We start from the raw sequence: 13124 nt of genomic DNA, 5'->3' as shown, positions 1-13124 counted from the left end.
ACTTAATGTCTTAAGATTTACACAGCAGGAAGTATAAGAACCTGATATAAACACAGTGGTTGACATAGCTCTCTGTTCTCCTGGCCCCAGCTCCCTCCAATCATGCTGCTTCTTAAACTAAAAATTGGAGTGACAACAAAAAAAAAGTAAAGTTTACCCTGAGGGTGACGCTAGACGAAAGGGTGGCCTACACTGTTAGCCAAATCAAAAGTGTTTCTGTACAGTGGTTATCTTAGGACACATACTTACTTTGTCATGCTAGACTTATTAAATTGTATTCAGCAATGCTTTGAGCTAAATGCTAATGTTACCAATCCTGTTGTAGTTTCAAATTAAATGTGGAATTGTTCTACTATCTCTTGGTATGTTAAACACCAGTATTTGTGTGTGTGTGTGTGTGTGTGTGTGTGTGTGTGTGTGTGTTTGAAAGTATTCGCCGGAAGTGTTAACAAAACTTGGCGAATATGGATGTGTGATGTGTGTGCGGAAAAATGCTTGATAGCGAACCCTATCCATTTTCTAAACAAAAAGCCTTTGTTTCACCAAGACGTAGGCTATCAATTTGGGAGGCACATCATGTCTAGAAAAAAAAAGCCTTTAGTAACTATAGTATACCCTAAACCCAACAGGAAGTCAGCCATTGCCCCCAATTATAGTATAATTATTAATTTCTGTCTGTAAGCGGTAGCATAGGTTGTATGTAAAATATGAGGTATTTAACACAATAATATATTAACTTGCTGTGGGTAATTTCATTACCTTTAAATGAATATTTTAAATTACCATATTTTTCACCATTCAGGTACACATGCACTAATAAGGCTGTCTAGTTTATTTATGTACTTTATGTAATTCATTATGTTTTGTTTGGGAACCCCTGGTCTTTTTGTTCACATGAATGTAGCTCACTCTTTATTGTACTCAAAGAAAAAAAAAACAAATTGATCCAGATTTGATCAAATTGATCCAGATTTGGAAATCCCATGTTTTGCTATCCAGGATCACCTGATCCATTTTATTTTTATGCCAGTTTTTTAAAGGAACATTGGATTGGATCACTGTGATCCAAATACCAAATTTCAGGATTACCAAATCCTGTTTACCAGAGCCTTAAATGGAACCAACAGTGTAGCCTACTGGCTTAGCAAAGAACAACAGGTAGGCAAAATACTGGTGGCCACAAATAGCCATTGTTTATTTTAATTTTAAGAAACAGAAACACTGTAATAAACAAACATTTTACTTTCCTTATTTTGTTATAATTTAATATATAATATTAAATAACAAAACAAAAACAATACTATCAATAGTCAAAAATCATTTACAGGACAGATACCAGCTCTTTCCATCTCTGCTTGTAGGAGATGTTTCTCCATCTGCACTTTTTTCTGCTGCGGTTGGGTAAGCAAGATTTGTTCTTTACCCAGTTCAATTTGTATTTCTGCTCTTTCAGTTTCCCGTTTCAGAAGCAACTCATAGCTGTCACCATCCTGGTTTGTAGCTGAGGAACATTTGCGTTTTCTTGTAGGAACGTCTTGGACTGTCTTCATTACATACACTGGGGATTTATCTTCCTCCTCATTCACTGAAGTCCAGGACAAACATTTCCTCTACAGGAGAACAAGTCCTAATCTCTGTAATTGTGGCCTCTCCATCTGCTTTGATGCCTTCAATGCCATGCAGAGCCCTTTTCTCCTCCTATGATATCAAGGATCATATCAGTGAAATCACCCGTCTTATATGGCTTGTTACCTGTTTGGGGGTTCTTGGCTTCAGTAAGGTCTTTCGTTGCCTTAGCTCTAAGGTTCTTCCATTGCAACATAACTTGTTTTATGGTCCTCTTTTGGCCAGACCCCATGGCATTGACATGATTGGTTATGTCCTCCCAAATGTTGTGTTTTCCTTTTTTGGTCAGTTCTCCACCCTTTGCAGAGCTGAAGCCTCCTACTATCGAGGCAAAATTGGCCCGAACACCCTCCAGCATTGCACAGGTTTCTGCCACAGTGAAATTAGGCCCTTTTGATTCCATGGTTCCAACCCTGTGGTGTCGCCAGCACTGATCTTAAAAGCTTTGAGCATGATTGCTTTGGCTTGTGCTCAATTAGGCTTACACCAATTAGCTCATTGCTGGTTAATGGGTGACACCATTTAAACACGTCATGTCTTTGCACCCATTTCTCTTAGCCTACAGAGGCATCCACATGGCGGGTATTGTTCATTGTTACCGTAGGAGGAGGTACCGTCAAAGGTGCACGCTGAGCATGCCAAACCACTAGAGCAACACACATCAGAAGAACTGTATGCACATTTTCGCTTTGGGAGAGATGACTTTAAGTACATTGCAGATCTTGTCAGGCCAATACTCCAACACCGAACCCAAAGGAGTCATGCTTTATCCATGGAGGAACCGTGCTTAATCACATGTGGGACATTCTACCAAGTTATTGGTGACATATGGGACTGAGAAAAGCAACCATGAGTAATGTGGTGAAGGCTATGTCAGTAGCACTGGGCAGTCTGATCAATAAATTTGTTTCCTTTCCCAAGGAGGCCAGGTGTTGGGACACCTGGAAATTTGTTTTTGCATCAACTTTCAAGGCTTCATTTACTTCCATTGGAGGGGACTATCTCACGACATTGTGTAACATTACCTAAAAGTTCTCATTCCGAACCTTTACAGAACATTAGAGATGTTCTTATAACATTCTCTTTTGGTTATGAAAGTGCAGCAGTTCAGCATTCCTTAAATTACTTTAGGGGGCAGTTCCGTTTTTGTTATTTCATGGTCACAAAGCAACACTACAGAGAGGACATTTGGGACATAAGCAGAACGTTCCCATGTGGTCCTCTGTTGGCCATATAAGAACGTTTCGTTATGAACTTAATGAGAATGTTCTCATATGGTTCTAAGTTGATCAAATAATAATGTGTGGATAGCCATCCAACAAAGTTAGTTGCATAAGTGTTGTGACTAAGGTTTGGGTGAAACAACGACAGATCAGCAGATCAGTTCAGGCTGCATAGTCCTGCAATAGCTGGATACTTCCAGCCCCCAAGTAGTCTATGGGCCAAGCCAGAATTTGGTACCACCTAAGGTGGCAAACTCTCTTTGGTACCAGTTTGTATATAAGTACTTTAAAACATTACAACCATTCATAAAGAGTAGCTTTACTCATTTTTGGGACAATCATTGTTTTTGCCAATATGGTTCTACAGCTGTGGAGGAGACGCCAGAAGACGTTACATGAGGAGAGCTGGACAGGGTGGTAGAAGGGTATCAACCCAGCAGCAGGACTAGAGTCTGCTTTTTTGTGGAGGAACTGAGGGAGCACAGCCAGGGACCTATAAAATTACCTCCACCAGGCTACTGTTGGACATGTTTCTGACAAAACTGCCCAGCACCATGCAGCTTCATTAGCATTCACCAGAGAAAACCAGAATATTTAGCTGTATTTTGGCACAAGTGTTTAGAACCTATTGAACATATGGATGGACAGTGGAGAAGTAGATGCAGCAGGCTTGGTTTAAGAAGTTTAACTGGTATTGAAACAATTCTCCGCCAAGGAAGGAAGCACTGTACAAACTTTTTCCTTTTTCCTGTCTACAGAGGGTGAGTGTAGTAACAAGCAATTCGAATGCAGATACACCTTCTGTATTTAACCAGTTGGTTAGGAACATTTCAGAATATCTTTGGACAAAAAGGGGGGGGGGGGACTATCTTCCAAGTGGATTCCATCAAAAACTGAAACTCAGAATTTCAGAATTTTACAACTTGGCCCTCAGTGCCTGCAGAGACTCAGTACTTTGCATTACAGTGGATGTGTGTGTGGATTGTGAGTGTCCTGATGTGCCGAAGACTGTATAATTCCCTTTATATTATCACTGTAAACACTTCAATATAAACATTTCTTTCTACAGTACCCACAGTATTTTTTATAGTAAATGTACAATCTACCTGAGCTTTGATGTAGTCAATATTAATGTCATCCATATCAAGTGTGTTAGTGATTTGTTTATTAATTCACTTAATCAACAATACAACTGATATGAGGTGTGTTTTATGATCAGGAAGTTTAAGAATCTGAGATAGACAACACTGTGGCTGACATATACTCTGGAAGATCACTTAACAACTAAAAACACATGAAATAGTTGAATAATATACAGAATTTATAGTTCCTATAGGTGTGTGTGGTCTCAGAAGTGGATGTAAGAGATCTGCACATCGCCTTCTATGTCCAGCATGTCAATCTCATGGAAGGACTGCAGGCGGTGGACGAAGTCAAACAAGTGCTGCCCATTCACAAACACCTTAAACCTCTGGTCCCCACAGCGAATCGACATCTGAGAAACAAGGTAGACAAATCAAAACACAGCTGACCCACAGTGAGTCAAAATAATGTAGATCATAATGTAGAACACAGCAAAATTATTTAATCATTCAATGAAAGGACAAAATATAAAATCTGCATGACAAATACTACTTACATCAAAGTACTGTCCCTCCATGAAGGGGTTCATGCTGAGCTCTCTTTCTTCCTGGCCCCAGTTACCTCCAAGCATGCTGTTTCTCACCACAATCCCCTCCCTCACCCTGGGGTTCATGTGGAAGGCGATGTCCCGAGATCTGCTCACTTTGAAGTTGATGCTCAATCTGCAGCAGACAGACCCGGGAGTGTAAAATGTGTCTCTTAGCACTCACATAACTACACTACAGTAATTTAAAGTGTGTACATTCAAAAACACTCACTTGTTTGCTCCAAAGGGCACCATGCCTCTGATGATGATGGTCCTCTTAGGGAACATCCCACCTGGGATCATGTTGGAGTAGGGCACCGCCTTAAAACACACAGCAAAAGTAAAATGAGACAAATAGCAAAAAAACGAAACTCAACAATAGTGGCCCCTGTGAGGCTGAATTGTTCATTACACACAGATAATACTGTAAAATTTGGAGTGACAACTTTAAGTTATAAATTGTACTTTGATATCATAGTTTGTTTCTGATTGCTTCAGCTTGGTCGCTTTATGTTGAATGTATTCACTGGAAGTATCCTCTCATGTCTGCACTGACCACAACTCAATTGATTTAATGTAGTTCCACTTTGTCGCCACAAAAGGGCAGTAAACACTGTGTTTCTAATTACACCAGAGTCCAGGGGCCACTAGGAGGAGCAAGACGAGGTCTATATGTGACAGAGAAAGGTCATTGGCCACTTTTTGGTAGGCTTGCAAATTAGGCTAACATTATTTGTAGTGTAACATAATCTTTGTCATTAGACTACTTTTTTGTTTGATGTGGTCTTTCCAATAAAGCACATTTGAATTTGAGAGGCTAGTGCTAGCTCAGCTATTCCACTCTTCAACGGTAGAGGGTTTATTGTACCACAGTGTAGTTTTAAGTTGGATATTCGACTGACATTCAGTCTAGATCCAAAATCAAGGTTTTTTGAAACTCCTTAAGTGATGATTGAAGGTGTGTTAACTCTTATTCTGCTGACATCACTCTGTTTGAGGTTTGTAGATTGAGGTCCAGAAATATTATTATGCTATCATGTCTCAATTGATGTTGGTTTGACAAATTTAATACATTGCAGTTTGTGTTTGTGACCACTGGATGGCAGTAAACACAGATGGTTCTAAATACTCAGTAGTAAGTAGTAAGTACTCAATAGTACAGTAAAACTTGTGGTGTTAAGTGGACTACTTGAAACAGTATGGATCTTTAAAAGTTGAAATGTCAAGGTAAGATAAGGTACAGCTGCCTCACATCAAAACACCCAAAACAAGTGAGGCCTCATTGTGTCACCCAGTGACTTATCCCCATGGTTTTGAATACAGGAAGTGCTTGTCAATCTTCCCCTGCAAATGAGTGTGGAACAAATTTTACTTACAGGGTTGTAGACTGGCTGTCCACCCATGCCCTATAATTAGATTAAGAGATGTGTGAATAATATTAGCAGAAATAAGAAAAGATCATTTATACATACAACACGTCAACTTTATCATGCAGTATTCTCACCGGCAGGTTTGATCCTGGGAATCCTCCCTGCAAGAAAATATTAAATACAAATATGACGCCACAGTCTACTGAATACAGTAAAACTTTTGTATTAAATGTATAAAACAATCAAATGTGCACAAGGAAAATTTAATCTGTTATTATAAAATTGTTTCATACCCCCATCCCACCTCCCATACCTCCTGGATATTGACCCTGCGAAGAAGCACACATTTTACAAAGAATGAATGTAATTTTGTGTGATTTATTGTGAATTAGCAAGAATTACTTAGATGTTTTTTCTGTATGTTTGACTTGCATGTAGTAGACACCATATAGATTAATGAATATGAACACTGATGAAAGCAGAAATAGTTTATTCACCCCCATGCCACCTCCTGGATATCCTCCCTGCTGAAAAGTTGTGAACAAATTAAGTACTGTTTTATGAGGTATTTAATTAGATTTTGACATTTGGCTAGCATCTTGTCATAAACAAATGCCTATTATACTTACTCCCATTCCTCCACCCATGCCCCCTCCCATTCCTCCTCCCATGCCACCTGGGTATCCTCCCTGGATATGAGTTAGAATGAGCAAGGGTGAAAATATGTCACTGTATTTCACCATATCTTCAGTAATATTTTAAAGGAAACTTCATTCAAAGACAATTTACCACAAAAAAAACAACATACCCCCATGCCACCTCCTGGATATCCTCCCTGCTGAAAAGTGGTAGCATGTTAAATCCTGTACATTGCTGTTATTAATTTATTTTTTACACTTAAATTATGTATACTTACTCCCATTCCTCCTCCCATTCCAACCTAAAAAACAAACAAACAGAAGATTAAACAACACAGATAACACATTGGATTAACATATACTACATAAAGTGCACAGGAAGAATTGTATTAAGCACACCAGTTGTTTAGCAGATGATGTTGTTTACCTACCAGGAAAAACTGGCACACTGTTGTTACTGCAAGTTCAAATACTGGCACTATTATTTTTGGTTTCACTTTACATTACAGTTGATAATATTACAATTGAGTAATATCTTGTAGTAACAGGGGAGTAATGAAGTAATGAAGGGACATTGCTTGGTCAACAATACTAAGACAAATTTAAAAATCTGGCATCACAATGTTCAGGTTATATCAGGGTAGAATACTCTTGTGTGTGTTCTCTTAGTTTCTTCAAGTAAAGCAACAACACAAGTAAACAACTTGTACTGCAACACTGCTACTATTAACAACCAATAATTTCTTAACACTAATATGAACCATAAGACATGTTTTTCATTGCACATTTGGTTTCAGCTTTGCTAAAGCTTGAAGTAATTAACATCTTAAAAACATTTAAATCCAGCAAAACAAAGCAAGCACAAGTGTTTAACAAATTCATTAACACATTTACTGTTACTCCCATTCCTCCAGGAAACCTATTCATGCCACCTCGAGCACCCTGACACAGAAGCAGAAAGTATTAGCAATCAGATGCACATGCTTTATTATTTAAACATCTTTCTTTGCCCCAGCAAAGCACAAAGCATCGAACTGAAAGCCTCAAGGGCTGGACATCTCACCCCTATGACATTAATCGTCTGGATGGAAACATCTCCTCCGATCTGCATTCCACAAACTCTCTCCATAGGTACACGGTGTTCAAAGGTATGTAAGGTATTCCCATTGACTTTGATCTGCAACAGGATAATGTTAAATCAAATGTTAAGCAGAGCATGTCATGGCATATATTGTCAGTGTGGTATGTTAATGCAAAGTGTGTCATGGTAGATATTGCAGTTATAAGGAGATATAGGAGCCATAAGAACCCCATGGGACCCATCTCAATGGGTTTATCCTGTTTAATAAACTTGTATCAATTAATATACAGTAAGTGTTTATTAATGTATTTGCAAAAAACTTTAACTCTTCTTGTGGGCACCAATTGTGGAGTTATAGTAGTAGTAGTAGTTGGAGTGGTGCTTGGTCTATACACATAACACAGTAATAGCACAGTTGCAGTAACAAAAAATATGTTGTTATAGAGTTATACATAAATTATGTTGACAAATAAAATACTGTACATTAACAAATACTTTACTTATATATACTTTACTAACTTTCTTTATATCTGCTTAAAACAACAGTATAGTGTGTTATAAACCATTTATACAATGTTGAAATATTTGTAAATGCTAGGGTTACGGTTTAAAATGTAGTCAAGTGTTAATCATAAACAATAGTCTGAAAATATGTGTGGACTTCTGGTTGGTCTGACCTGGTAGCCTTGTGAATTGGCCATGATGACCATTTCAAAGGCCTGGCCTTTGGAGAAGGGCATTTCACGAATCTTCTGCTCAGAACCCCAGGATCCATTCTGACAAGAGTTGAAGACCACCTTGTCCCGGCCGTCAAATCGAGGGTTGATGTGGATGGCGATGTCGCTGGACTCAGACTCTCCACAGAGCAAGTTGACAAAGAACCTGCCAACAGTAACAGCAGAGACATTATGTCACTGAGTGGCTGATAAGTTAAGTTGTATATAAAATTGTCTGTGGCAACTCAGACATTCCTTGAGAAGAGGAGGGGTACATAATAAAAGTGGAGTTATGTGCTCCAAGTCTACTTTGATAATGGACTATGCAGAAAAACACCTGCTCCACCCAGATTAAGATTACACATTCACTCAGTTTCATTAGGTTTGGTAACAAATTAAATGTCCCAGTGGATATAACACATAACACAGTTACCTAGGTGGAAACCTGAACACAGCAACCAACGTTTAATTAGTTTCTTTTTTGCTAAACTGTTTACACGATCAAGAATTAATTGATAAGATAAGTTAAGAAAAACCTCTATTTGTCCCACAGTGGGGAAATTGCGGTTTGCAACAGCAAGACAAAAGCAGCGATAGATAAGTGTACAAAGTAGCATAAACAAGTGTCAGACAAGAAAGTACGATTCTTACAGTAAATAAATAAAAAAACAAAGTTACTGTACATTAAATAAGACTAAAGGACTATGCCTTATACAGTACAGTCTCCTGCGGCATAAATAAATACTGGTAGTATAAAAGTGTTGTAGAAGGGCAATGCACATAAGTCAGATATAGCAAACTGCATTATCCAATAACTGCACATGAATTAGTAAAATTGCGTATAATGTTACAGATTTATGCTGTCCGTACTCACCTGGTAATGTTTTGAGGAACAGACCCTTGGATGTATATGGACGACCCTTCCCTCAGGCCTCCATAAATGGGCCCCAGATAGGGAATTCTCTGTACAGTGCACAAACAATACTCAACCAGAGTGCACAACACTCGCATGCACGCAAGACACATCTCCAAATGACAACAGTACCAGTACAATGTAAAAATACAAAGATACATAAATATGGAATAAAATATCAAACAATAAAAATAAAACATATAAAACATGTTCGAAATAAAATTAAGCTTTTTCAAAAAAAGTTGATTAGTGATATAAAAGAAGTCTGATTTTGCAACTGATGTATTTCAAATATTGTTATATTAATATATTTATCAGGTGTACATGCACATATAACTAATATATTGTGATATAGATTTTGGGTCATGTTGTTCTCCGGTCTGCAATGTAATTCTGTAACAAGTCCTCTGAACAAAACAATATAGTTTGATAATCCAAGAAACAAGCCTGAATTAGACTCTTGTCTGAAGTTTGTGACACTAGCATATTTTTTAGTGTGGTTGGTGATTAAATCTTAATCCTTGCCGAATCTGCAGATACTTACAGGGCTGTAGATTGGCTGATAGCCTGGAGGTGCAACAAACATGGCAGCAGTGAGATGGACAGGCAGACAGAATCAGGAGGGTTTAATCAGGAAGTCATCTCTGCTGGAAGCCTTATTTTATACAAATGATAAGGGAGGGGCAGAGCGCGGCACCAAACCCAGATCTGCATCACCGTGTTTAATTTGCAGGCACATGATGCACATTAACCTTCGACCTAGCAGAGGAGTGGCAGGTTACAACCTTTATACAGTCTATGGTTGCAACAAAAGAAAGGTGTGGAACAAAAAAACCAGCATGATTGAAAACTGTAGCAGCTATTAATGAAAGAAGAAGAATACGTATTCAGATGCTTTACCTAGTAAACGTAGTAATAATGCAATATAAAAATACAAGTAAAAGCCATTGACAGTATCACTTAATCAGTAAAAGTACAGAGGTATTGTCATGTAAATGCAGACATTTTTCTGTTGTAACTAGTCAACGTGGAGCTGATTTTAACTATTTTATATATTAAGTTATATATTGCTTGGTAGTTTAGTATATAACAGCTCATACTTTATAAGCTCATCGTATGTTTTGTGTGTAAAGTACCTACTGCTGCCAAATAAGTGTAGTGGAGTAAAAAATACAACATTCCCTCTGAATATTTATGGAGTAGACGTATAAATAAGCATGAAATGGAAGTTCTCAAGTAAAGAACAAGTACCTCAAATTTGTACTTTTACTAGTAAATCAGTAAATATACTTTACTTTCTTTAGTGGTTACTTTGCACTACTGTTTTTTTTTTCTTAGATTATATCTACAGCATGATTATGGCTTTAGAAGCCTCAAACATCTCACATAGTGAGTAGCACACAAAAGTTACAACTATCAGAATATTTATTGTTCTTCTTGATAGTAGAGACATTAAGTAGCCAGATTGAACTTTTTTACTGCCCTGAAACTGAAAGAAGGGTGGGTGTGTTTATGATTCATACAACCACCAACTGAACCTTCCTACCTAGAGCAAACAGAAAAGGAACACCTCAGGTCTGTGTGCATACATTTTATATAGGATCTCCATGGAGGCAGTAGGTTATTCCAGCAAATGTTTTACAGTAAGTAAACATGCAAGGTGTTCATATACACTCACTCATACATGCACATAGGTATGTAATCTTTCAGGGAACAAAGGCTGTTATAGTGATAGTGGGTGTTTCCTGCAAAGTTTAAAGCAGAGCAATGCACTTTTGATTTTGAAATAAAGTTCTGCCAAAGCTACCATGAAACTACAACCAGATACCTGAGAGGGAACGTTTCTTTCAAAAAACAGACAAAAGTCTAACAATAGGCATCTTAATTTGTAATTTCAAGATGGTTGTCACGATCAGTACATGGTAAATAGCGCCTTTCTAGTCTTATGACCACTCAAAGCGCTTTACACTACAGGTCAACATTCACCTATTCCCACACATACACATTCATACACTGATGGCAGAGGTTGCCATGCAAGGCAGCTGTGGGTTAGAGGTAGAGTGTCCACTAATCAGAAGATCCTTGGCATGTCAGAGTGTCCTTGGGCAAGATACTGAACCTGAAATTGTGTGAGATAATGTATTAGTTTCTGTTTCTGATAAACAGTTGACAACTTCCATGGTAGCCACTGCAATCAGTGTATGAATGTGTGTGTAAATGAATGGGTGACAAGTACAAGTACAGTCTATTTACCAAACTGCTCATCAGAAAAATAAAGGAATCCCACACACCAATGGCATAGCAATTTGGGGTTCAGTATCTTGCTGAACTGGAGGAGCCAGGGATCTATAAAGGTCCAATAATCAGCTTAAGATATTATTATACTTTTTTCTCATGTAAAGAGGATATTAATGATCATACATATTATTGTTGTATGTAAATGCATAGAAATTTTATATAATTTTAATATTAGAATTATTGAATTTAAATATTAAATCACATTTAATAATAAAAATGTAATATTTATTTTTTAGATTAATTTATATTAACTCAGTTTCACTCTATAAAGAGTTGTATTGTGACAAAATAATTCTACCTACCTTCCTACCTACCTAGAAAGACGTCCTTCTGCACAGATACTGAGGGACAGGTCAGTCCGAAAGAAGCCATAAAGGAACAAATAATAATAAGAAAAAATCCTGAATACTGGCAAAGGCCAAAAAAAACCCAGAATGCTGTGTCTTTCACAGGGTTCAGGTTCATGTCAACACAGTCAGTGGTTTAATTCCTGCAGCAACATTTACAGTACCTTAGGGATGCATGCTTAAACACACACACACACACACACACACGTTTTTACATCTATACTTGTAATCAGGGAAGGGTAAAATATACATCAAAATGTATTTTAAAATAACATACTAAATACCCTCGTTCTGAGTGAACTGCTTGGCTGCTTTATTTTACAACGTTTTACAAAATAAAGCAGCCAATCCATGAATCAAATAAACAACTGTATTGATTCATTTCAAAAATACCAAGGTACCATGAAATCAACTCAAAAACCTCAATCCTCAAACATTCAATTAGTTTATTTGATCTATCCCTTCACCAGTACACTGACTCAGATGATTAAGTGGACTATGTCTGAGAGCAACAGCTATTCTCTGCCTAATGAGTCATCTGACATATACAACCCGTTAACAGATCAAATATTCACATATCCCCGTGATCATCCAGATCATGCACGTGCAGAGGGGGGTTCAATGGGTGCTAGAGCACCTGCCCTTTTGCCCTTTGATGCCCAAAGTGCCCTTTTGTCAATGACAAATTTAATTAATTAATTATTTTTAAATTTGTAAAGGTCCTTTTGTGAAGACCTGCCGAATCAAACTATTAGTACAATGAATTAATAACAATTTCTCAGTAAATAAAATGACCCACATTATGACCTTTCACCTGATGATCTCATCTGTGACGAGCCCTGTAGAAGTAACGTTAGCTGCCGAAATCCAACTGTGACTAAAAGCAGCATTATATCCTGCTGTTTACTGTATTTATTATATATATATTGCAGCATAATGTTGTACAATAAAGCATAGGTGTTTGCATTTAACAAAATACACCATTTGGCGGCATTGAAAAGTAATATTGTAGATACAACTCTGAAACGCTTTATTTTATTTTTTTCGTGCACAACTGACAAAAACTTAACATAAGACAGAAAGAAGTAAACTAATGTTAAATGTGAGGGCTGCTACTCAGATCAAATAGTTAGCCAGCTCAGATCATTAAGTAAATTGTTAACATTAAACAATTTAGGGCTAATAAAACGAAGACACCAAAACTTAATAGGAACTGTGAAGAACAGTAGTAATTTATGCTAAA

General features: G+C 37.5%; 1 protein-coding gene across 2 annotated transcripts; it reads right to left on the bottom strand.

The window, feature by feature from the left end:
• Nucleotides 1-3989: 3989 nt before the first annotated feature.
• On the bottom strand, nt 3990-9864 carry LOC119883494 (galectin-4-like). Of its 2 annotated transcripts, XM_038694170.1 has the most exons (14): nt 9781-9864; nt 9198-9286; nt 8285-8489; nt 7590-7703; nt 6805-6828; nt 6697-6726; nt 6518-6577; nt 6386-6415; nt 6182-6217; nt 6023-6049; nt 5895-5924; nt 4751-4839; nt 4489-4654; nt 3990-4344 (listed from the first exon to the last, which is right to left on the bottom strand). In XM_038694170.1, the coding sequence occupies exons 1-14, from the start codon at nt 9820-9822 to the stop codon at nt 4198-4200; spliced, it is 1089 nt and encodes a 362-aa protein (XP_038550098.1). In that variant the 5' UTR covers nt 9823-9864; the 3' UTR covers nt 3990-4197. The 2 variants fall into 2 exon arrangements, with proteins under 2 accessions (XP_038550098.1, XP_038550097.1); XM_038694169.1 differs by lacking the exons at nt 6386-6415; nt 6518-6577.
• Between the last annotated feature and the right edge of the window lie 3260 nt (nt 9865-13124).

Source organism: Micropterus salmoides, unplaced genomic scaffold (assembly GCF_014851395.1).
Source record: "Micropterus salmoides isolate LMB-PRFRI ecotype aquatic unplaced genomic scaffold, ASM1485139v1 Ms_hic_scaffold_3, whole genome shotgun sequence".
Classification (NCBI taxonomy): domain Eukaryota; kingdom Metazoa; phylum Chordata; class Actinopteri; order Centrarchiformes; family Centrarchidae; genus Micropterus; species Micropterus salmoides.
The sequence above is the reverse complement of the archived record's forward strand: the minus strand, read 5'-3'. Positions and strand labels throughout refer to the sequence as shown.

What these genes read in the sequence shown, in the direction of transcription:
- LOC119883494 (XM_038694170.1), bottom strand. Translation starts at nt 9,822, where the DNA reads ATGTTTGTTGCACCTCCAGGCTATCAGCCAATCTACAGCCCT. An exon ending in AGACGATTAATGTCATAGGG is followed by an intron (nt 6,829 to 7,589) that starts GTGAGATGTCCA and finishes TTTGTTTTTTAG; the next exon opens with GTTGGAATGGGAGGAGGAAT. An exon ending in GAATGGGAGGAGGAATGGGA is followed by an intron (nt 6,727 to 6,804) that starts GTAAGTATACAT and finishes ACCACTTTTCAG; the next exon opens with CAGGGAGGATATCCAGGAGG.